Source organism: Dendrobates tinctorius, unplaced genomic scaffold, assembly GCF_039654945.1.
Source record: "Dendrobates tinctorius isolate UK_male_01 unplaced genomic scaffold, ASM3965494v1 ptg000203l, whole genome shotgun sequence".
Lineage (NCBI taxonomy): Eukaryota > Metazoa > Chordata > Amphibia > Anura > Dendrobatidae > Dendrobates > Dendrobates tinctorius.
Window position 1 is genome coordinate 19780045 of NW_027361870.1, and position 23670 is coordinate 19803714.

The window sequence follows — 23670 nt, forward strand, 5'->3', positions numbered from 1 at the left end:
TACTTTTATTTATTTTTTTTTATTTTATTTCCAAAAAATGAATTTATTGGGGAATATTTTTTTTTTTTTTAATTTATTTAGCGATTTTTTTAAAATTATTTTTACACTTTTTTTTTTTTTTTGTCCAGGGGGGACATAACTGTCCTGTGACAGAGCGCTGATCTGTCACATCACAGATCACTGTGACAGATCAGCGATCTGTCACGGGCACTGCACAGGCTTCCTCATGCCTGCGCTTTGCAGGCACTGAGGAAGCCAGCTTCCTGCAGGCCCCCGGAGGTCCCCGTCGCCATATTGCAGGAAAGGAGCCCCCCGCAGCAGCGCTGCACATTGCGCTGCCGTGGGGGGCTCAGGGAAGCACGGAGGGAGCCCCCTCCCTGCCGATGCTTCCCTTTAACCCCCGGTACACCGCGATCATGTTTGATCACGGTGTGCAAGGGGTTAACGTGTCGGGGGCGGTCCGTGACGGCCCCTGACACATTGTGCCGGGTGTCAGCTATGATAATTAGCTGACACTCGGCCGCGATCAGCGGCGCTCACCACGTGGGCGCCGCAGATCACGGTGACGTAATATTCCGTCCATGGTAATTAGGTCCAGGGTCACATGGACGGAATATTATGTCAATTGTAGGTAAGGGGTTAATGGTAAATGCTCAAAATAACGTGAAAAACTGCAGCTTTTTCCCATTAAAATGAAGCTTAATCAAAGAGTATTTAAAGTTTTTTTTCTTATGTGAATTTCGGCGCAGAATCTTTTTCTAAATCCTTGTGAAAAAAAATCCGTGTGACCCTACCATAAGAGTACTGATTGGTGAAGTAACTTAGGACTTCTGTAAGTAGAAATTCCACCTAACAAAATGTATAGTGTATGCTTTCTATATACAGTACTGCACATGTCACAGAAGGTAATACCCCTTTTAATTTTCATTGCATCCCTTGGGATTGGTTCAGTATGACAATGTGGCCTTTGGACCAAAAAATGTTGTGCACCCCTGGTCGAAATCATGTCTTCCCTGCCCTTCCTGTCCCACAGCACCAAAAGGGATCCACATCTTAACCTTTGCTGTATGTCCCCCATTCCACTTTGCATACCTGTAAGTCCTAATCCTACACAACCGGCCTTGGACTGGCCCACAGGAGAACATGAGAATCCAACCGGTGGGCCCCCATGCAAGAGTGGTCCACCACTCTCTTATATGAGCAGTACCTGGCAAAATACAGTTGATTCCCAATACACAGACAAAGGCAGCATCTTATTCATTTAACAGTCATCCCACTTTATTCTATAGAAATTTGTGAATGAGGGTAGAGTCATATTTGCATGTAGCTGAAAAGTGGGGCCCTGGAGCTGATGTTACAAAGTCCGACACTGCATACAACTCTACACACAAAATCCTGGGTTGTTAGTGATTCCCAGCACATTGGACGCACAGTGTTTCCTAATGCAATGCTGCAGGATCTCATACTGTACATCTGTGCGCTATCTGCTGACATATAATGCTCTCACCTTTTGCTGCCAGGCTGTTGTTAGGCTCATATTTCTCAATTAGTAGCTGGACTTGTTCCTGTTTCAGTGGTGGATACAGAATTTCATTTAGCCGTGGATCCCGCTGCTTGGAGTTAATGAATTCTGTCATCTGGTCAACAGTGAGGTATGATTTACTTTTTGTGCCACTGGAAAACAGCAAGGTAAGCAAATATATAGCTGGAAATACTAGGGAATAATGATAATTAGCATAATACACTTTACTCAGGGTACGGGCTGAATGCCAGAGAGGAGAAGGTCCAGCAAAATATTTCACTCCTAATTATACAAGTGTGATATGAAACTTGGCAAAATGAGGGACATTACAAATTCAAACTGAGGAAACCAATATGGATATTACACGGCAGATATACCATATTTTGCGGATTATAAGATGCACCCCAAATTTTGGGGAGGAAAATAGGAATATAAACTTTTTTTTAATAAAACGGTGGTGCCTCTTATAATCCATGCATCCTATTGCTTACCGGGGGTGGTGGTTGCCGTGAAGCCGGGTCCCAGGGTCGCTGCTGGATGAGGCAAGAGTGGAACGTTGCTGCAGGCCGCAGGCTGGAATGAGGGGTGTTCCGGTGTGGGTGAAAATGGCTGTGAAATCTCAATCTGAGCATGTGTTGCCCCCCCGGTGTCCATTTTCCCGGAGGCCACTGCATCACAGTAATGGATATGCAGGGGGGCTCCTGGCTTTCACAAAATACCGGTGGAGCCCCCCTGCACCACAAAGCACCGCAGCCATTTTCACCTACAGCAGCGCACATCAGAGCACACCTCATCCTAGCCTGCGGCCTGCAGCAACACTCCGCTCTTGCCTCCTCCAACAGCAACTCTGGAACCCTGCTCCACCGAGGCCGGTAAGGTATATCCGCATTATAAGACAAATTTGGGGGGAAAAAGTGCATCTTATAATCTGAAAAATACGGTACAAATATTAGTTAAAGGGAACCTGTCGGGTACTCCTTGCTGCCCAAACCGCGTGTAGCATGAATCGTGGGCCCAGTGGCACAATTGCAGACAAGTATACAGTATTATTCTCTTAAATACTTTATAGACAAATTTATTGAAATCCCACACATTATTGCGCACCACTGTAATTACTAATTCACTATAATTTGCAGATCTGGCTGGGCACAAAAGCTGGTGACAATGCTAGTCCAGCGCTGCCCCAAGCTTCGGCTTCTCACTACCCTGCTTAAAGTGATTGATAGGTCACTGCCTATGCATACGTGACCAAAAGACCTGTCAATCACCTGAAGAGGTCCTGGGAAGAGCCGGCCATGGGCAGTGCTGGATTAGTCTTGTCTCTGGCTACGGTCCTCAATTGGATCTTCAAAGTATATTTTCTGTGAAACTGGTGCAGTGCTTATATCTATAAAATAAAAATTATAATGAGGGCCACTCTATAAAGCTGCTCTGTCACAAGATTTCACAATATAAACTGCATACATCATTAGAGAGATCTATTCGACCTGATTTGACTGGTGTACGTCCAAGTTAGAAAAACTGTAACTTGTGACATTCACATCTTTACGTTGTAGTCAAAATAGAACAGATGAACTTGAAATTCTTAGATTGTTTGATACCTGGCAATACTACAATATTTCAGTATATAGTGAAATTGACGTTCCCCTATAAAGTCCAAACAGGGGCTTGACTTAACAGCGAAATTAACAAGGCAGCTCCAAAAGCCTTACTTAGGACAATGGCTGCCTTAGCCACTTATCAGAAGGGGGGAGCCAATGGGAGTCAGTGGTTACACGCATCCGCATCAATTTGAATGCCACTGTTAGTGCTTGAAAGCAGCATCTAAATGGTTAAACAGCAGCAATCGGAGCCAGCTTCGCTCTCTGCTATCATGAGAAGATGCTAGTTGTGATACACAGCTGGCATCTAATGCATATGGAGTGAGCGCAGCTACTGAATTCACCCCATACGCCACCATGTGCCAATGTAAATATCCGGAAAAGGATAAGATTTGGAGCTAAACATAAAATGCTAGTTTTTTATTTTTTATTTTATAACTCGGCTTTTATGTAGGTTTCTCAAAAGTGTGAAAATTGTAAAAGCTTCTTACAATTCTGAAAATATATTATCCATCTCCGTCCGGGGACATAGGTTATTTACGAAAACTCTGTATAATTCTGGCGTAAAGTCATCTGGAGGAATGGAATCGCTCTGTAAAATTTAAAAAAAACATACAAATTTAGAATAATTTATTTTTGCCACAATTCACAGTGCAAAGAAAAAAAACAAAAAAAAAAAAAACAAATCCAAATGACCTAGACATAAAATTGTAGAAAACCCTGAAATAAAAATTTGAGGTTAGTTAAAGGGAATCGATCACCAGATTTTTGACACCTAATCTGAGAGCAACATGATGTTGAAACAGAGACCCCCTATTTTCAGCAATGTGTCACACACTGGGCTGTTTGCTGTAGTTTTGATAAAATCACAGTATTATCAGAATGAGATCATCATTAAAGGGCTAATAAACCTTTTGATATGTAGTCCGTCATATTCAAGAGCTCTGTATCACTCTGTTCCCATCATTGATTGGTAGCTTTCTGCCTATGCACAGTGTACACAGAAACCTGCCCATCAGTGGTGTGGGTGGCCCAGAAAGTGATACATCACTGGAATCAGAGTTTTTGCCCCTATATTATGATGCTTTCAGATGTAGTAAAAACTTGGTGACAGATTCCCATTAATTAATTAATTAATTATGAATACATTTAGCATTATAAAAGTCCTTAGTAAAGGAATTGTGAAGAATAAGAATAAGTTATTAAAAAATGCTGTAAAATAACAATGCTTTAAAAAATGCAAATGTTTATAGTTTATTTTTTTATCAATTAACAAAATACAAAAAGAATAAATACAAAAAGAATAAGGGTATGTGCACACATAGTTTTTTGTCTCTGCGGATTTTGTAGAGAAAACCGCAGGAAATCCACAGGACAAAGTGCTGCGGTTTTTCTGCGGTTTATCTGCGGATTATCTGCGTTTTTTCTGCGGTTTTGCCCTGCGGTTTTACACCTCATAATGGATGAGGTGTAAAACCGCAGCGTTTCTGCACCAAACAATTGACATGCTGCGGATTGTAAACCGCAGCAAAACCGCGCGGAAAAAAACGCAGCATGTGCACAGCTTTTTTTGATTTCCATAGGAAATAAAGGTACTGTACAACGCAGCAAAATCTGCTGCGTTTCTGCAGAGCCAAAAACGCTGCGGAAACGCAGCAGAAACCGCAAAGTGTGCACATACCCTAAATAAAATGGAAATCTAAATTCAAAGCAATATTTTATGTGACTATCCTTACCTAATAAAAAAGTTTTAATCTTTTTATTTCTTTGATTATATGAACAAAAAAATCATACAACTGCCTCATAACATGTAAATCTAATCATAAAATAATACAAAAACCTCCTAAAAGACCATTTTAGTATACTCCTACACTACCTGATAGCTAAGATACTAATCACTTTGTGCCAGATATTAAAGAGAACCTGTTATCGGGATTATGCATCTTAAAGTAAAGGTATGGAGATAATGACGACATACAGATTCAATACATACCTTCAGTGAAGAAATCCACAGCCTGGTTGTTGTTTAATCAGCCTATGAAGTTTGAGTTCCATAAGTTTTTAGTGCTTTGAGGCGGGACTGTGGGTAGGGACTGTGGGGAGCCTCTAGCATCTGTATCTTTCTTCTTTTATATTCTGTACTACTGCCATCTTAGCTGCCGGTGGCTCTCGCACAGATTGACCTCCCTTCGGTCTTCAGAAAAAGATTCCACTGGAGGTGCATGCGCAGACTGACCTTCCGGCGGCATTTAGCAAAATGATGCAAGTGGCAGCATGTGCTCAGACTGAGATCTTGGCTATTATGGAACTTCTTCGGACCCGTGATGCTTTGATGTTCCTACTCTCTTTTGGATGAGGGATGAGGATCTACCGCCATCTTGTGTCTATTAAGCATGACCACAATGGGAGGACTTCGGTTACCTTCATTTTCTTCGGACCATTTTTTATGGACAATTTTTGTCTTATTACATGTTCTGGCTATGATGTATTTATAATGGTCCTATGACTTTGAAATTATGCCACTTCTAATTGTGGTATTATGTGTTGGCCTATATTGGTTCTGTATATTACACTGATTCCATCATTATATACCTGCTGTATATTCATTATATACGTACTCTTATTGAATATGCACTCACATTGTCAAGTTTGGCATTTTCGATGCCGTTGTACTACTATATACAGGGATTGTGCTGGTATGTGGCTTATGTATTTTATGATACCAAACATAGATTTTATGCTGTGCTGACACTACTATGCTCATAGACATTTAGTTTGTACATCTTATTATTTAGGTGACATCATAGTCTACCACGGTGCGCATGATCTGTGTTCTCCTGGTGTCTCTGCATGGAGGTGGGCGTCTTTGTGCCTCGGGTACAGGCGTGGGGAGGTTTACTTCCCCGGGGCGTGTGCTCTGACGTCTGACGTCTGTCTCACTGTCAGAGGACCAGGTTGCTACATGGCGCATGCGCCGCTATCACGGTTTTGACTTGTTCCCTCATATCATGTGACCACATCTATGATCATCTCTAGGTAAGAGGACTTCGGCACCACATGGCGCATGCGCCGCTGGTACGGTCCCGATACGTCCATCTACACCACGTGATCGCATGTGTGATTGCGTCATTATGATATAAAAAGGTCCGGTTCACATATAGTCTTCACTCCCTTGAGAAAGCATGCGTCGGGGGTCGCCGTCTTGGACCTGGTCACCCGTGCCCCTCGGTAAACAACCTACTTGTACTGTATATATATACACTAAGTGCTTGGGGATCATCTTTGTAGGTTTTTGCTTACCTCTGTCATTACTTAGTACCTTACTTTATCTAGGCAGGATATCTTGCCCCTTCACGCTATGGATATATCTTTTTTGGCCGCAGTATTTATTGACTTGGCTAATCCTGCATGATACTTTATTGCACTATTTTTGTTTATGTGATGATTTTCTGTGAGCACGGTTGTCAATTCTGTTCTCCCTGTCCGGGTCTGTCCTGGTTGCGTCTGATTTTATGTAAATTTGGGGTGTGATTTATTACCCTTCTGTGCATGTGTCAACTAATAAATTTTGTACTTTTATATTCACTTTTGAATTCATTACTCCTTATTTCTCCTTTTGTCTGCATTACTTATGGAGTGGAATATTATATATGATGGCGGTTTATTCATTATGGTTACCGCCTATGTCTCTTTATAGAGTATTGGGTGTCTCTTTATGCATCATTACCTTGTCTGAGTGGTTCACAGAAGTTCTCTGCCCAACCATGGATTTCCATGCACGTGACTGCACATGGCGTGCACAGCTAAATGACGTCTTTCAGGACAGTAGTGATGGGGACACTGGTGGATGTGGCGGAGATGTGCAAGAGACTATGTTGAAGTTCAGCGACCTGCTAAAAAAACGTACACGCATTTGGTGGAACCATGAATTTCTTGATAGATACGTACAAAAAAAATGTAATTCCTAGGGGATTGCGCATTCAAGTTTTTCCCTCCTTCCTCATTCAAGATGATGATTTCAAAGATAAATGGGATTAGCTAGCCAACACCTGCTCTAGAGGTTTTCTTGATTTGTTGAAATTACAAAATCAAAAAACATTGCGTCTTCTTGAGAGCAAGATTGAGGCCCTACAATTAGAGTTGCAAAAAGGTCTGGTGGGGGAGTCCCTCAAGAAGTTCAATGATGAGCTCGATGTCGACCTTCAAAAATGGGCTCAAGAAACACAGGCTACAAAAAACAAAAAGTTGAAAAGAGATATACTGTACAAGACAAGCTGACCTCAAGAGTTTACATGTGGCGCAACCCCTCTGATCGGTCTAGACAACCATATAGAAACATGTCTCGATCTAGGTCTAGATCTACTTCAATTAAATCTAATTTTTCTATGGATGATGATGATGTATCCACACAGCCATCAAACTCTGGTGGAAACTTCACCTCTGTTCCACTTTCTAGACGTGTGGTTACGCACAAATCAGCTAAAAACAAGAACATCACAGGGCGTAATCACCCGGAGGGTTCTGCTGGTGGTCTTCAGGTAATTAACCTCTCCTCATGTGTTCTAACTCACCCGCAATTGGAGGTCCTGAGTCGTGGCTTGACCTTGTCCACCACTAACCCATTTGATTTTTTTGTAGGGTTAAAAGACCTTCATCTTTTTGCGAGAAAGCTACTATTACAAAAGTTACATCACAACAATTCATCTAAAGAGCCGATGACTGAGAATGAGAGGGAGGCACTTCAGGCTTTGGAGGACCTTTTTGAGGAACAGGCACCTCCTATTCAGAGTAAGTTTCCTCCTAACATTATAGCAAGATCCACAAGATTCCCCCCCCTGTCTCTAAGCCCTGCTATAGACATTTTTACTAAACTTGTCACAGAGGATTTAAAAAAACTATCTTCCCGGCGAAGGTTTGATAACCTCACCCATAAACAGCGGCAAGCGATTCTTGAATTGCAATCCATCCAAGGGGTAGTTTTTAAGCCGGCTGACAAGGGGGGGAATATCGTGGTCTGGCCCACAGATATGTACGAACGTGAGGCCTATAGACAATTACAAAATCGTGGTACTTTCGAGAAACTATCTTTTAACCCGACTGCCTCCTTTTCACTCTCACTCCAGTCCATCCTTGCTTGCACATTAGATGAAGGTATCATTACTAAGGTGGTTTTTGAGGGATTGATGGTCAAGACACCGAAAACACCCACCCTCTACCTCTTGCCCAAGATCCACAAGGATGCCGTCGAGCCCCCTGGTCGTCCGATCGTGTCCGGTATTGAGGGATTATGCGACCCAGTGTGCACATTTTTGGATTACTATCGTAAGCCACTGGTTGAGTTGCTACCATCTTACATTAAGGACACGATGGACGTCCTTACACGGGTCGACTGCGTCCTTGTGGATACTCACACCATTTTGGTGACTGCGGACGTCGAATGCCTATACACCTGTAGTGACCATATTCTTGGTTTGGATGCTGTCCGCCTCTTCCTGGGTATGTCCGACTTGGACGGCCCTTTGTGTGATTTGATCCTCGAGCTGCTGCAATTTGTTCTTACCCACAATTTTTTTGTTTTAACGACCAGTTTTACCTTCAGCGGTGTGGCACGGCCATGGGCGCGGCTTGCGCGCCCTCGTACGCTAATATCTTCCTGGGTTCCTGGGAAAGATTTATTTTTGGCGACGGGGGCACACCAGCTGCCTCCCATGTGCTGTGCTGGCACCACTATATTGATGATGTTTTGTTTTTTTGGGATGGGACAGTGCAGCAGCTGGGGGATTTTATGGCGTGGCTCAATGTAAACACCTATAATATCAGACTCACTTTTAAGTATGATTACAAAACTATTGACTTTCTGGACGTCACTTTGGAGATAGACGCATTACGTCGTATCCAGACTGACGTTTATAGGAAGCCCACTTCTGTAAATTCCTAACTCCACGCCGACTTTTCGCACAATACCTCCACCATCCGGGCCGTTCCTGTCGGTCAATTTCGCAGGATGAGGCGGATTTGCTCCACTGACGATAGATTTGAAAAACGTGCCGGAGACCTGCGGGCTCCTTTTCGCACTCGAGGGTACAGTAACAGGTGTATAGGGAGGGGTTACGATAGGGCCAGGGCTACTGCCCGTAAGGATCTGTTGTACCCAAGAAGTGGCGCCATTAGCAGAGGTAGAGGGAGTGGTGGACCTAATCCCATCCGCTTCATCTCGACCTTCAATCATGAGTGGGATCACATGAGGAGGATACTTTCCAAACATTGGGCGATTTTGAGCTCTGAACCATCTCTGAGTCCGGTTATCGATGAACATCCTATGATGACCTCAAGGAGATCGAAGAACCTCAGGGATCTTTTGGTAAAGAGCCACTACGCCCCGGTAGTTGCCAACCCCTTTGGATCTAGAGGTACAGTTTTGGGATCCTTTCCGTGCGGCCACTGTGTTGCCTGCCCGAATGTCCTACGCTGCTCTACGTTTCGGTCCTCTGATGGATCTAAAAATGTTCAGATCAGGCAACATATATCATGTGGTAGCACTAATGTTATTTACTACGCGACATGTGGATGTCCCATGATATATGTTGGTCTGACATCTAGAGAACTACGCGTGAGGGTGCGTGAGCATGTGAGGGACATTCGGGCGGCCAAGACAGTGGTCGACCCTTCTACTCTTAAAACCATCCCCCGCAATTTCAGGGCTTTTCACAACTGTGATCCAAAGACTTTCATGGCAAGGGGCATTGATTGTATCCATTTGGGTATTCGCTGGCAACTATAAAAAGACATTGGCCTGAAGAGAGGCAAGTGGATTGTTGCCCTGGACACAATGACCCCGAAGGGTCTCAACGAGTCTCTGAGCTTCGCTTCGTTCTTATAGCTTATGCTGTCTCCGCTGCATTTACCAGTGTTTAAATTCCAGCTCCTGTCGGCAATTTTTATGGTTTTTAACTTTTGTTTGTCTGCTCTTTCCATTTTAGTTGAATTTTTCATATTATCCAGCGCTGGCTATCTGTGGATATTATGGACCTTCTTCGGACCCGTGATGCTTTGATGTTCCTACTCTCCTTTGGATGAGGGATGAGGATCTACCGCCATCTTGTGTCTATTAAGCATGACCACAATGGGAGGACTTCGGTTGCCTTCATTTTCTTCGGACCATTTTTTATGGACCATTTTTTGTCTTATTACATGTTCTGGCTATGATGTATTTATAATGGTCCTATGAATTTGATATTATGCCACTTCTAATTGTGGTATTATGTGTTGGCCTATATTGGTTCTGTATATTACACTGATTCCATCATTATATACCTGCTGTATATTCATTATATACGCACTCTTATTGAATATGCACTCACATTGTCAAGTTTGGCATTTTCGATACCGTTGTACTACTATATACAGGGACTGTGCTGGTATGTGGCTTATGTATTTTATGATACCAGACATAGATTTTATGCTGTGCTGACACTACTATGCTCATGGTGAATGTTTTTCCCAGCAATAAGCGCTCCTGAAGGATGATGATGGAACTTGATATTTAGATTCAAGGATGATTTTTATTTTGAATTAAAAATATCATCCTTGAATCTAAATATCAAGTTCCATCATCATCCTTCAGGAGCGCATATTGCTGGGAAAAACATTCACCAAGTGTTACTACCTATGAAAGCACTGTCCAGTGCTCTCACTAGTTCCCAGATCTTTGCAGCAAACTGAATGGAAAGAGGAATGGAGTGATCCAGGGACGGGATCTACATGCAGTATCTCAAGACACCAAATAGGTGAGTGTATTCACACTGAGTATATACCTTTGATAATTAACTACTACACTTAGAAGCTTGCGCTTCCCATTTTTCTCCCTATAATCCCCTCTTGTTTCAACTACTATGCTCATAGACATTTAGTTTGTACATCTTATTATTTAGGTGACATCATAGTCTACCACGGTGCACATGATCTGTGTTCTCCTGGTGTCTCTGCATGGAGGTGGGCATCTTTGTGCCTCGGGGACAGGCGCGGGGAGGTTTACTTCCCCGGCGCGTGTGCTCTGACGTCTGTCTCACTGTCAGCGGACCAGGTTGCTACATGGCGCATGCGCCACTATCACGGTTTTGACTTGTTCCCTCATATCATGTGACCACATCTATAATCATCTCCTGGTAAGAGGACTACGGCAACACCAGGCGCATGCGCCGCTGGTACGGTCCCGATACATCCATCTACACCACATGATCACATGTGTGATTGCGTCATTACGATATAAAAAGGTCCGGATCACATATAGTCTTCACTCCCTTGAGAAAGCGCCAGTAGTAGGCGCGAAATGCGCGTCGGGGGTCGCAGTCTTAGACCTGGTCTCCCGTGCCCCTCGGTAAGCAACCTACTTGAACTGTATATATACACTAAGTGGTTGGGGATCATCTTTGTAGGTTTTTGCTTACCTCTATCATTACTTAGCACCCTACTTTATCTAGGCAGGATATCTTGCCCCTTCAGGCTATGGATATATCTTTTTTGGCCGCAGTATTTATTGACTTGGCTAATCCTGCATGATACTTTAATGCACTTGTGTCTATGTGATGATTTTCTGTGAGCACGGGTTGTCAATTCTGTTCTCCCTGTCTGGGTCTGTCCTGGTTGCGTCTGATTTTATGTAAATTTGGGGTGTGATTTATTACCCTTCTGTGCATGTGTCAACTAATAAATTTTGTACTTTTATATTTACTTTTGAATTCATTACTCCTTATTTCTCCTTTTGTCTGAGATCTTGGCTTGTTATTGAGCCCAGGTCTAAATTTGCGCATGCGCAGCCGCCGTCAGCATTTCCCTGAAGACTGCTGGGAGAGTAATCTGCGCAGGCGCCACACATGGCTGGGATGGAGCTGGCATGAAATTTAAAAGGAAGATACACCAGAAGCAGGATGAGGGGCCAGGGAAGAGCCGAAGACCCTACCCACAGTTTCCAACCCATAGTACTGCCCCAGTTCACCGAAAGCTTAGAAAAGGCAAATCTCTAATGATTAAACAGCAACCACCATACGGATTTCTTCACTGATGGCATCTATTGAATCAGTATAACAGCGTCATTATGGCCATACCTTTATTTTCACACGTATAATCTTCATGACAGGTTCTCTTTAAAGCTGAAAACATCATTATAAATAGTTTTTTGTTAAAAATGATCATTTACAAAAAAATAAAATAAATAAGTTTTTAATCCGCCGGGGGATAAAGTGTCTCCCACAAGAACTGCACGAAGAAGCAACCATACAGATATCAGAATCTGTGCATGATCTCTGGTGGCTTCCTGTGCACATCATTGCACTGCAAAGAGGAAAGAAGATTAATGAGATTAATGAGATTGTGTTTATTACTGTTCTAGCCGTACACTGCGATTGTCATTCCCAATCAGTTGTCTGCTATAATCTATAATAATAGAAAAGTTAATTTAATATGGTCTCTCTGGCATTGAAAATGAAAATGTAAATTGCACCAAACGCTAACAATCACCATATACTCACTTTGAAAATTCCTCAAAGGTTTCTTGCTCAGATTCCGGTTGAGGTTGTTGTGGGCCTGGAGGATGACCGGTATCCTTACACGTCATGTGAATAGGACAGCCGGCCATTGTGACTATGGCTTACATGCCACTTCAATGGCCCATAATCAGCCCAGATTTGTCACATGTCATGAGACAACTGTACAAATAAATAAACCCGAGCAGTGGAAGCGAGGGAATGGTAAGGAATTCTTATAAGGTCATTGAATTGATCATTTTAGCACGGTATTCGTCACCTTAGGAAAATCTACTTAGGGTTAAGTTTGGGCAAACTTAAAAAAAAACTCATCAAAAACTTTTTAATGAGTTTTTGACTCTGCATAAAAAAACGCAGCATCTAACAATTCCAGCAAAGTGGATGGGATTCATGGAAATCTTACGCCTGCTGTGCGTTTTTTTACTGAGAGTCCTGCGGTGCGGGTTTCAAATCCGCAGCATGTTAATTTCTCCTGCAGGTACGCTGAGTTTTATGTGTAAATTTTCCCCATAAGATGTCATTAAACTCGGAAAATTCACAGATAAAAATCACATTTGCATTTCTGCTACGGAAATGCACTAAAGCATATGTCATCCACACATGACTGTATTAAAAAAGTTTTGTCAAAGCCAAATAGCAGGAATTATTAAAAACAAAGCAGGTTTATTTATAACATGACATATGTCAAAAAGAGACAAAACCTACAAGGTCAATAAAACATGGAAAAAAAAAAACACACTCGAGAATGCAAGAGAAAAAAACACAAGTGACATAATTTAGCTAATAGGTGCAGAATTGTTGCAAAAAAATCTGCAACCTTAAAAAGTCACCAAATACTCATCAGATTATCCTTTGTTAAGATGTTAATTTATTTTATTTAAGTCATGAAAGAAAATAAAAACTCTTGAAAGTTTTTTTTTGAGCGCCAAGCTGAAGTATGTAATAGTATCATTTTGGATACAGACAATGTTTTGATTGCCTTTTAGGGATTTTGAGGGAAAAATGGAGAAATGACGATGATTCAAATTTATTTAACTTTTATTTTTACCTTTCAGTATATTTTAAGTCTCCATTGGAGACTTGAATCTTTGATCATTTGATGACTTGCATTATATACTGCAATAATTCCATATTGCGGTATATATTGAAAATCACAGTCTCCTTTAACAGGCCTCAGGCTGCGATGGCAGCCCACCTCGTATGGATTCCCATCTGGTAGCACCACTTAAATGCTGCTGTCAGAGACCAACAGTGGCATTTAAGTGGTTAAACAGAAACTAATACAGTTATCATTATATATTGCTGCAGTTAAAGAAGTTCTCCTCCTCCTCCCATCAACATTTTTATCCTCTTAATAATAATAATCTTTATTTATATAGCGCCAACATATTCTGCAGCGCTTTACAGTTTTCTTAATATATTGCAATCATATTATACAGCACTATGTGCACTTGCAATTACTTATTTTGCCTTTCTACTGAGCTAATTTTCTCTTTTCCCTTAGCTCTATGACATCACATGACAAAAAAACTGACTATTTTCCCTGTATGAGTCATAACTTAAGTCACTGCAAAAGTCAATGGCGGGGGATAGAAGGAGCAGATGGGTCAGGAGTTCAATAGAATGATAAATGCAGGGAATAGAGACTTCCTGTTTCTACATAGAGCAGAGAAAAATTAGCTTGGTAGAAAGGCAAAATGAGCAATTGTAAGTACACAGTGCTATATAATATGATGACTGCAATGTATTAAGAGGACACGAATTTTGATGGGAGGGTTTCCTTTAAAGGCAGGTATTTGCTATAAAACATAGCCGGCAGTATGATCCATGCTCAGCTTCTGATTCTTTTCCATATACCCACAACCCGACATAGGGCATCTTGGTTTGTCTTATGTCCGGAAAGGGTTATTCACAATAAGTAAAAGCCAAAAAATGCCAATCCAACACGTATAAAAATATCATATTTAATTTGGACACAGTCCTTACTCATTGCAACAAATTTCATATTTTTTAAGGATTCTCTCGCTTACAATACTACCGGATTCAGTCTGAATCTTGAGCCTCTTAGGAGAGCGGACCTTCCTTTTTTCAAGACCTGTCACCACTCCTTATATTATCTGATTTAGTATTTACTTGAATTTCATATGCCAAGCAATTCTACAGTATTGTTTCTAAAAAAAACCCACTATGTTGTTCCATTACTCTGTTATTCCAGGAAATGTATGAATTGACTACTGGCTGCTATCAGTTGGGAATATGGTGGCACCCAATTTATCCTGGGGAACTAATCGAGTAACGGCACAACTAGGGATGAGCGAGTACTGTAGTATTCGGACTCGCTGTACTCGTTACGAGTACCTCCTAATACTCGGGTACTCGCAATGAGTACCGAGTCCAATGTAAGTCTATGGGAAATGCAATTAATGGGCGGGGACTGTGATGGACTGGGCGGGGACTGTGCGAAGACTGTGCCAGGCTATGCGGGACTGTGCTTGCCTGTGCATGGACTGTGCCAGGATATGTGGGACTGTGCTGGCCTGTGCGGGGACTGTGCCGGGCTGTGCGGGACTGTGCTGGCCTGTGCGGGGACTGTGCCGGGCTGTGCGGGACTGTGCCGTGCTCTGCGGGACTGTGCAGGGCTGTGTGGGGACTGTGCCGGGCTGTGCGGGGACTGTGCCATGCTGTGCGGGACTGTGCAGGGCGGTGTGGGGACTGTGCGGGCTGTTGCGAATATTGCGAGGCAAGTAATGAAATACTCACGAGGATTCGAGTACCGTGAATACCACATTACTCGCCGAGTACCGAATCCTCACGAGTATGCTCGCTCATCCCTAGGCACAACACCAAGTTTTACTAAAGAATGCCCGATTATTTGGAAAATTTGTATTTGCTAAAATACCAAATGCAAAATGCCGGGAGTGAGGACCGGTCCTATGTAAATAACTTTTGTCCATTTTTTCCAAATTAAGCAATATGCTATTAATTTTTGACAAATATTAAAATGTACCTCAAGAACATTAAAGAAGTTCTTGCACATTTTTAATGAACGTTCGTTGGAAAACTCTAGTGTTTGCTTTAATTTTTAATTTCAAAAGTGATTAGATGGTAACTATTAAAAATTAATGATATAGATGCTGTATGCCATATGTAATCCCATATGGTAATGTAAATTCACTACATGAAAAAAATACAAGCTGGTGTTTCTCCTTTACATACATTTTAACAGTAACCACTTAAAGAGAAAAGCTACAGTACCACGAAGATGTATGATATGAAATTAAAGAAAAAAAGACGTCTCTTTCTGATATGAAAAGAAATATTGCAAAGAGGAGATATTCAAAATAGATCCTTCTTAAAGTGAACCCATTATTTCATAGCTGGGTCTAAACATTCTCTGTTGACCTATTCCAAAATGCAATTTTAATAGAGTTTGAGCTACATTTATATCTCAAGTCTTCTGCTTTCCTTCTCATACAAATAATGAGTTTAGATGAGCGAAGCAGAACAGAAAAATTCGGCGTTCATACCGGACAGTCATTGTTTGAACACAGACTTTCTGCTGAAGTCCGGTGCAGTATTCGGGTTAAGTCTGTGGTGGCACGTAGGAGTGAGAAAATCAAGAAAAAGCACATCCAGCCCATGAATGGCAGCGCTTCCCAGGACTCACATCCATGATATTTCATATTTTTTTTTACTTGATAGGTTAAAAAAGAGGAGATAAAACGCATTTCGGATACAGTGTATATCCTTCATCAGGTATCATAAAAACACAGTACAAATCCTAATAGTATAAAATTCAGTTACACTTCTATATAGTAGCAACCTTTTTTCCCAGTCTCAGCAACTTGATTTAGGGTGTGGACCAAGTTCAGGAACACACCCACTGATTGATGCAACCTTGACAACATAGATGCAAGAAGAAAAAAAAAAAAAACCCAGAAGGAAAAAAAAAAACAGAGGAAAAAAAAAGGCAACGTAAATCAAGTTTCTGAGACTGGGATAAAAGGTTGCTACTATATATAAGTGTAACTGAATTTTATACTATTAGGATTTGTACTCTGTTTTTATGATACCTGATGAAGGATATACACTGTATCCGAAACGCGATGTAGCTCCTCTTTTTTAACCTATCAAATAAAAAAAATATGAAATATCATCTTTGGATGTGAGTCCTGGGAAGCGCTGCCGTTCATGGGCTGGATGTGCCTTTCTTGATTTACTCATCCTGTGTGAGCCTGAACCTGGCTCTTTCACTTGGATCCACCCGAGGCAAGCTGCAAGCCCAGTCTATTGAAAAGTATCCCAGAAGGAAGGATCTTTGAGGATACACAATCTAAAGCCATATTAGTCTTCTGTCAGGTGACTGCATAAAATTGTGCACCATTTAAAGACTACAATATTGTTTTTACGCACTTAGGGCGCTGCAATTTGTCTGTTCTTCTCTCCTAAACAGGAGTTTTTCTGCGTAGGAGAGAGAGAGGAGAAAGAGGGAGAGAGATAGAGAGTTAGGGAAAAGGAGGGAGAGAGAAGCAGAGAGCGGGAGACAGAGAGAGAGAGAGGAAGGGAGAGAGAAGGAAGTAGAGAGAAGCAGAGAGGGGGAGAGAAAGGCAAACAGAGGAAGGGAGATGAGGGAGAGTAAGATAGGGGGCAAGAGAGAGGGAGAGCGAGATAGAGGGTGATGGAGGGAAAGAGAAGCAGAGGGAGGGAGACAGAGGAGAAAGAGAGAGGAAGGGAGAGAGAGGGAAGTAGAGAGAAGCAGAGAGAGGGAGAGAAAGGCAAACAGAGGAAGGGAGATGAGGGAGAGTAAGATAGGGGGGCAAGAGAGAGGGAGAGCGAGATAGAGGGTGATGGAGGGAAAGAGAAGCAGAGGGAGAGAGATTGAGACGGAGAGAAAGAGGGAGGGAGAGAAAGAGGGAGGGAGGGAAAAGGAGGGAGAGAGAAGCAGAGAGAGGGAGAGAGGAAAACAGGAGATGAGGTAGGGGGTAAGAGAGAGGGAGAGCGAGATAGAGGGAGAAGGAGAGAGAGAAGCATAGAGGGAGAGAGATAGAGGGAGGGAGGGAGGGAGGGAGAAGTAGATGGAGGGAGAGTAAGGTAGGGAGCAAGAGAAAGGGAGAGAGAGAGAACTTTACTAAGCGTCAGTGCAACCTCATCTGGAATATGCAATTCACCTCTGGGCACCAGTTCAGAGAACGAATGCCCTGGAGACAGAAAAGTACAAAAAAAAGAGCCACACCACTGATAAGAAGCATAGAAGATGTCAGATATGAGAACAGGCTAAAATAATTAGATTTATTTAGTCTTAAGAAGAGACTTCTAAGGGGGGACATAACTAACTCGAACAAGGGCATACAAAAAGTATGGTCAAAAGCTGTTTCATGTAAACCCCATCAAAATACAAGGGAACACTCCCTCCACCTGGAGAAAGTAAGGTTCAATCTCCAGATTTGCCTTCGCAGTATCAAGGGGGCGCATGGACACTGAAGCTGTCTGAATCAAGCCAGCGATTGAACGCTGCATGATAAACAGTACCAAGTGCACACTCATGGCCGAGGAAACTGGCCACCTCTGAGGTGGCTGGTAATCTTGAGCTGAAAACTCTAGCATTAAAAATCCCTCCATTCTAATGCAAAAAGAGGATTTTTGTTTATAAGGAAATTGCGAAGTTGCTTGTTTCCACAAGCGTTTTGCAATTCGACCAATTTAATAAAACGAGACAACCCCTATAAATGGCTACGGCAGGCTGACTGCATTTTATCATTTAATTCGATAGCTGTGTATTGTAGGCATGGTATTTGGAGCAGGGAAAAATCTGGGCTCAATAAATGGATATAACATTCTTAGGCAGAAAAATATACCGTCTACCAACATTAATCTTATCCATATGTTATATGGACATTACAGGTGCACATTGTCATTTTCAATGAAAGTCAATTATTGCCATGGTATTCAACATTGTCTAGAGTAGGGGTGGGGAACGTCCGGCCCACGGACCGTATTATCTGGTGCGGCCTACAGCCACTTTGCCCGTTTTTTGGCTGCGGGCCCTTTAATTCTTCAGAGGTGCGCGCGGTATTGTGTCCGATGTTCTGCCACGCTCTGGAAAGGCTTTGCTTGGTGAAAGGCTGTATGCTGCTGTAGGAGGAGCCTCCGTTGAAGAGAGAGCAAGCATGATGGAGCGTAAGAAGTCTGCAGGTTTGCTGCTGGGCTAGGGAGGGGAGCCAGACTACTAGCCGAGCACAACCGGTGCCCTGCGGCATGTAATGAGCCGAGCCACCGGTTCTGTAGCATCTGTAATTGTAGCAGTGACTGCTCGGTGCAGAGAGTGGCTGGTCCACAGAAGATGGATCATCTGTACTCGGCACCTCCTTGTATCCCTGCTATCACTGAGATCCTCCAGGGAAGGCCATGCTGCTGGTAGTAATTGGGGGCACCTTATACTACAGAGGAAATGGTCATGATGATGATAATGATGGTGGAGGTCCTGCTATAGCCACTGCATGGTCTCTAGTACAACAATTCAGCTGCTTAGGTGTAATATTTACAAATGTGTTGGAAGAAAACTATTAATATACAGGGATGTACCCTGCTACTGTGCAGGGATGTATCACCCATGTGCTGTTTACCTAGGGTCCCGTGTACTCCCTATGTGTTGTATACCTAAGATTCCGTGTACCACCCATGTGCTGTATACCTAAGATTCCGTGTACCACCCATGTGCTTTACAGTGGGGAAAAAAAGTATTTAGTCAGTCAGCAATAGTGCAAGTTCCACCACTTAAAAAGATGTGAGGCGTCTGTAATTTACATCATAGGTAGACCTCAACTATGGGAGACAAACTGAGAAAAAAAAATCCAGAAAATCACATTGTCTGTTTTTTTTTTCATTTTATTTGCATATTATGGTGGAAAATAAGTATTTGGTCAGAAACAAAATTTCATCTCAATACTTTGTGATATATCCTTTGTTGGCAATGACAGAGGTCAAACGTTTTCTGTAAGGCTTCACAAGGTTGCCACACAATGTTGTTGGTATGTTGGCCCATTGCTCCATGCAGATCTCCTCTAGAGCAGTGATGTTTTTGGCTTTTCGCTTGGCAACACGGACTTTCAACTCCCTCCAAAGGTTTTCTATAGGGTTGAGATCTGGAGACTGGCTAGGCCACTCCAGGACCTTGAAATGCTTCTTACGAAGCCACTCCTTCGTTGCCCTGGCGGTGTGCTTTGGATCATTGTCATGTTGAAAGACCCAGCCACGTTTCATCTTCAATGCCCTTGCTGATGGAAGGAGGTTTGCACTCAAAATCTCACGATACATGGCCCCATTCATTCTTTCATGTACCCGGATCAGTCGTCCTGGCCCCTTTGCAGAGAAACAGCCCCAAAGCATGATGTTTCCACCACCATGCTTTACAGTAGGTATGGTGTTTGATGGATGCAACTCAGTATTCTTTTTCCTCCAAACACGACAAGTTGTGTTTTTACCAAACAGTTCCAGTTTGGTTTCATCAGACCATAGGACATTCTCCCAAAACTCCTCTGGATCATCCAAATGCTCTCTAGCAAACTTCAGACGGGCCCGGACATGTACAGGCTTAAGCAGTGGGACACGTCTGGCACTGCAGGATCTGAGTCCATGGTGGCGTAGTGTGTTACTTATGGTAGGCCTTGTTACATTGGTCCCAGCTCTCTGCAGTTCATTCACTAGGTCCCCCTGCGTGGTTCTGGGATTTTTGCTCACCGTTCTTGTGATCATTCTGACCCCACGGGGTGGGATTTTGTGTGGAGCACCAGATCGAGGGAGATTATCAGTGGTCTTGTATGTCTTCCATTTTCTAATTATTGCTCCCACAGTTGATTTCTTCACTCCAAGCTGGTTGGCTATTGCAGATTCAGTCTTCCCAGCCTGGTGCAGGGCTACAATTTTGTTTCTGGTGTCCTTTGACAGCTCTTTGGTCTTCACCAAAGTGGAGTGTGTAGTCAGACTGTTTGAGGGTGTGCACAGGTGTCTTTTTATACTGATAACAAGTTTAAACAGGTGCCATTACTACAGGTAATGAGTGGAGGAAAGAGGAGACTCTTAAAGAAGAAGTTACAGGTCTGTGAGAGCCAGAAATCTTGATTGCTTGTTTCTGACCAAATACTTATTTTCCACCATAATATGCAAATAAAATGAAAAAAAAAACAGACAATGTGATTTTCTGGATTTTTTTTTCTCAGTTTGTCTCCCATAGTTGAGGTCTACCTATGATGTAAATTACAGACGCCTCTCATCTTTTTAAGTGGTGGAACTTGCACTATTGCTGACTGACTAAATACTTTTTTTCCCCACTGTATATCTAAGATTCCATGTACCACCCATGTGCTTTATACCTCAGGCCCCATATACCACCCATGGGCTTTATAACTCAGACCCCATGTACCACCCATGTGCTTTATACCTCAGGCCTCATATACTCCCCATGTGCTGTACACCTCAGGCCCGTGTACTCCTCATGTGCTGTAAACCTCAGGTCCTGTGTACTTCCCATGTGCTGTATACCTCAGGTCCCCTGTACTCTCCATGTGCTGTATACCTTAGACCCCAGAAATGGGGTTAATCTGCAGGTTAGTAGCGTTCTAAACCTGCCTGGCTCCTGCATATAAAACCTCACTGCTGGGAGGAAATGAACTCTAATCCTCCCAGCAGTGTTCAGTCATGGCTTTGTAAATCTAGAGCAGCGGCTGTAATTAGGCCCCCCTCACATACGGTTTCCAATGCAGAGCAGCTGTCAGTCAGTGCTGGAGGCTGCTGTTACAAACGATGCTCTCCATACACAGAGAGGTTGACTGAATCTGCATGGCGCCACCTACATGACGGAAACCATAATGCTGGTGGGAAAATTGAAGTTCAGCAGGGTTCAATGTGCAGACGTCGAGCGGGATTCGCTCAAGACTGACTGATGCAAACTTAGAAAACCATTTGCGAGTAGCAGCACCATCAATACCCCCAACATCTCATGCCTTATCAAAGATAAGTAATTCCAGCCATCACGTTATGTGGGAGTTATTCAAATGTTTGAATAAACATAGTTGGCTAATGTTTAAGTTAATAATTTTATACGGCCCCTGAACACTATTATAAAATTCCAAATGGCCCTCGGCAGAAAAAATGTTCCCCACCCCTGGTCTAGAGGGATACTCTTTCTTCTTGAGAAGACCACCAGCTGGCATAGGGAGTATTACAGGCCAGGAAAAGCTCCCTAGGGAAAAGGATATGCAAATTAGCTTTCATCCACTACAAGTCAATGTTCCACCCTTTAATGAACCTTGCTTCTTGACCAAGGAGACTCTGGTTTGGCTTATATCCATAGTTGTTTGAAAGCTTGTTAAAGGGTTGAATACTGACTTAGAGGATAACTACTTCCCCTTGGCGGACAGATATAGAAGACGGCCCATGTGCATAAACAATATATGGGCCCCTTGCATTCCAATAGATCATCATAATGTACAATCCCTTCTTCTTTGGAGGTGGTAGTGGGACACTTATCTCTTGGGCCCCGCTGCGGCTGCACATGTTGCACCAATAGTATGTCTCCCCTGCTATCTCCAATACGTACCACTAGAGACACAATTTTTCCAACAAAAAACTACTTTAAATAGTTTTCAATATCTACTTTCATACACCCGTGCAAAGATACAAATTTGTTTAAAAAAAAAAATTTAATATAAATCTGTAAAACTCTAGTCTAAATCGAATGTGAATCTTTCAATACAAAACTGAACCTTCTGAGAGAATGTGAGTTATTAAATTCAAAAAGCCAGTGTGATATTATAACTGTAGAAGGTTAAAATTTGCACCTGGGAGTCTCTCTGTAAGAAACTTTATTAAAATTATAAGTAGTTACTAGGTAACAGATGGAGATCGGATTTTTATCTATATCACTAAAGAAAGAGCTGAAACACTGGCAGACGTGATGGGCTACACATTACTAAACAAAGAAGGAGAATAAATAAAGGAAAAAATAAAAACACAGTATTCTAAAAACTTTCCGATGACTGTAAACGAAGGTAGTAATTAGTAAAAGGCAATGAACTATTGTCTAATCCGAACCCTTCCTATTTTAATAATAATACTGATATAACATTTTTTTCAGGCGGTCCTTCATTCTATCACCTGCCAAAATTTTGGTTTCTGCCTCGATCCTGCTATATTGAGCACTTTTTTTTATGAAAATTGTAGCACGCTGTATCATGGATTTGTTTTGGTATCTTTATAGTTAACATAAAGGGAACCTGTCATGTAAAAAAAATATTATTAACCTGCAGGTATAAGGTTAATCTGGAAACTAAGTGCATTCTGAACAGGAAACCTAAATAATATGAGCAAGGGTATATCGATCACAGAAAACCAAAGAAGAGAAAAAAACCCTTTTAAAATAACTTTTAATTGTAACAGTTTAAAAATACAATATATAATAGAATTGTCACAGCAAATATATATAATGCCAGGTCCGTCTAGTCAAATGCAATTAATTAACTATAATAAATAACCTAAGAGAATAGGGATGTGTCTTCCCCTTGATTACCCTTCCTGGCAGCGGAGGTTGGCACCCTAAGAGTTTGATGTGGCACCTCCGGTCAACGTAGGCGGTCCCTACCTGACCCTCAAACAACCTCCCTTAAAAAGCCACCACCAACACCCAAATAAAGTGCTTAAGTGCTATAAAATTCTTATTTTGCTACACTGTGTCTGGCTAGACTTTAGGGTAAGATTGCATAAGTCTAATGAGCATATATTCATGCACCAAACGTTGTCAAATACGGTGCCAGGTAACCATAACTCTTAGACGTGCATCTATACAAGTGCTGCATGAAAGTATATGTACATGCCTCATAGGTCAGATCAAAATATATGTATATGCCTCATACATCAGGGGAATTTAAGATCCAATATATGTACTGAGATATCTATGTTACATGAATTCTAGATCCATTAGATGAGTGAAATCTGGATCTTATATTTATAC

General features: G+C 42.2%; 1 protein-coding gene across 1 annotated transcript in view; it reads right to left on the reverse strand.

The window, feature by feature from the left end:
* The window catches only part of PLCB1 (phospholipase C beta 1), a 1254316-nt gene that overhangs the window by 611348 nt on the left and 619298 nt on the right, over positions 1-23670 (reverse strand). Inside the window, exons 8-9 of the mRNA XM_073553862.1 lie at positions 3615-3715; positions 1508-1674 (exon numbers count right to left, since the gene is read on the reverse strand). Coding sequence (XP_073409963.1) covers positions 1508-1674; positions 3615-3715 — 268 coding nt within the window. The remainder of the gene's footprint in view (positions 1-1507; positions 1675-3614; positions 3716-23670) is intronic.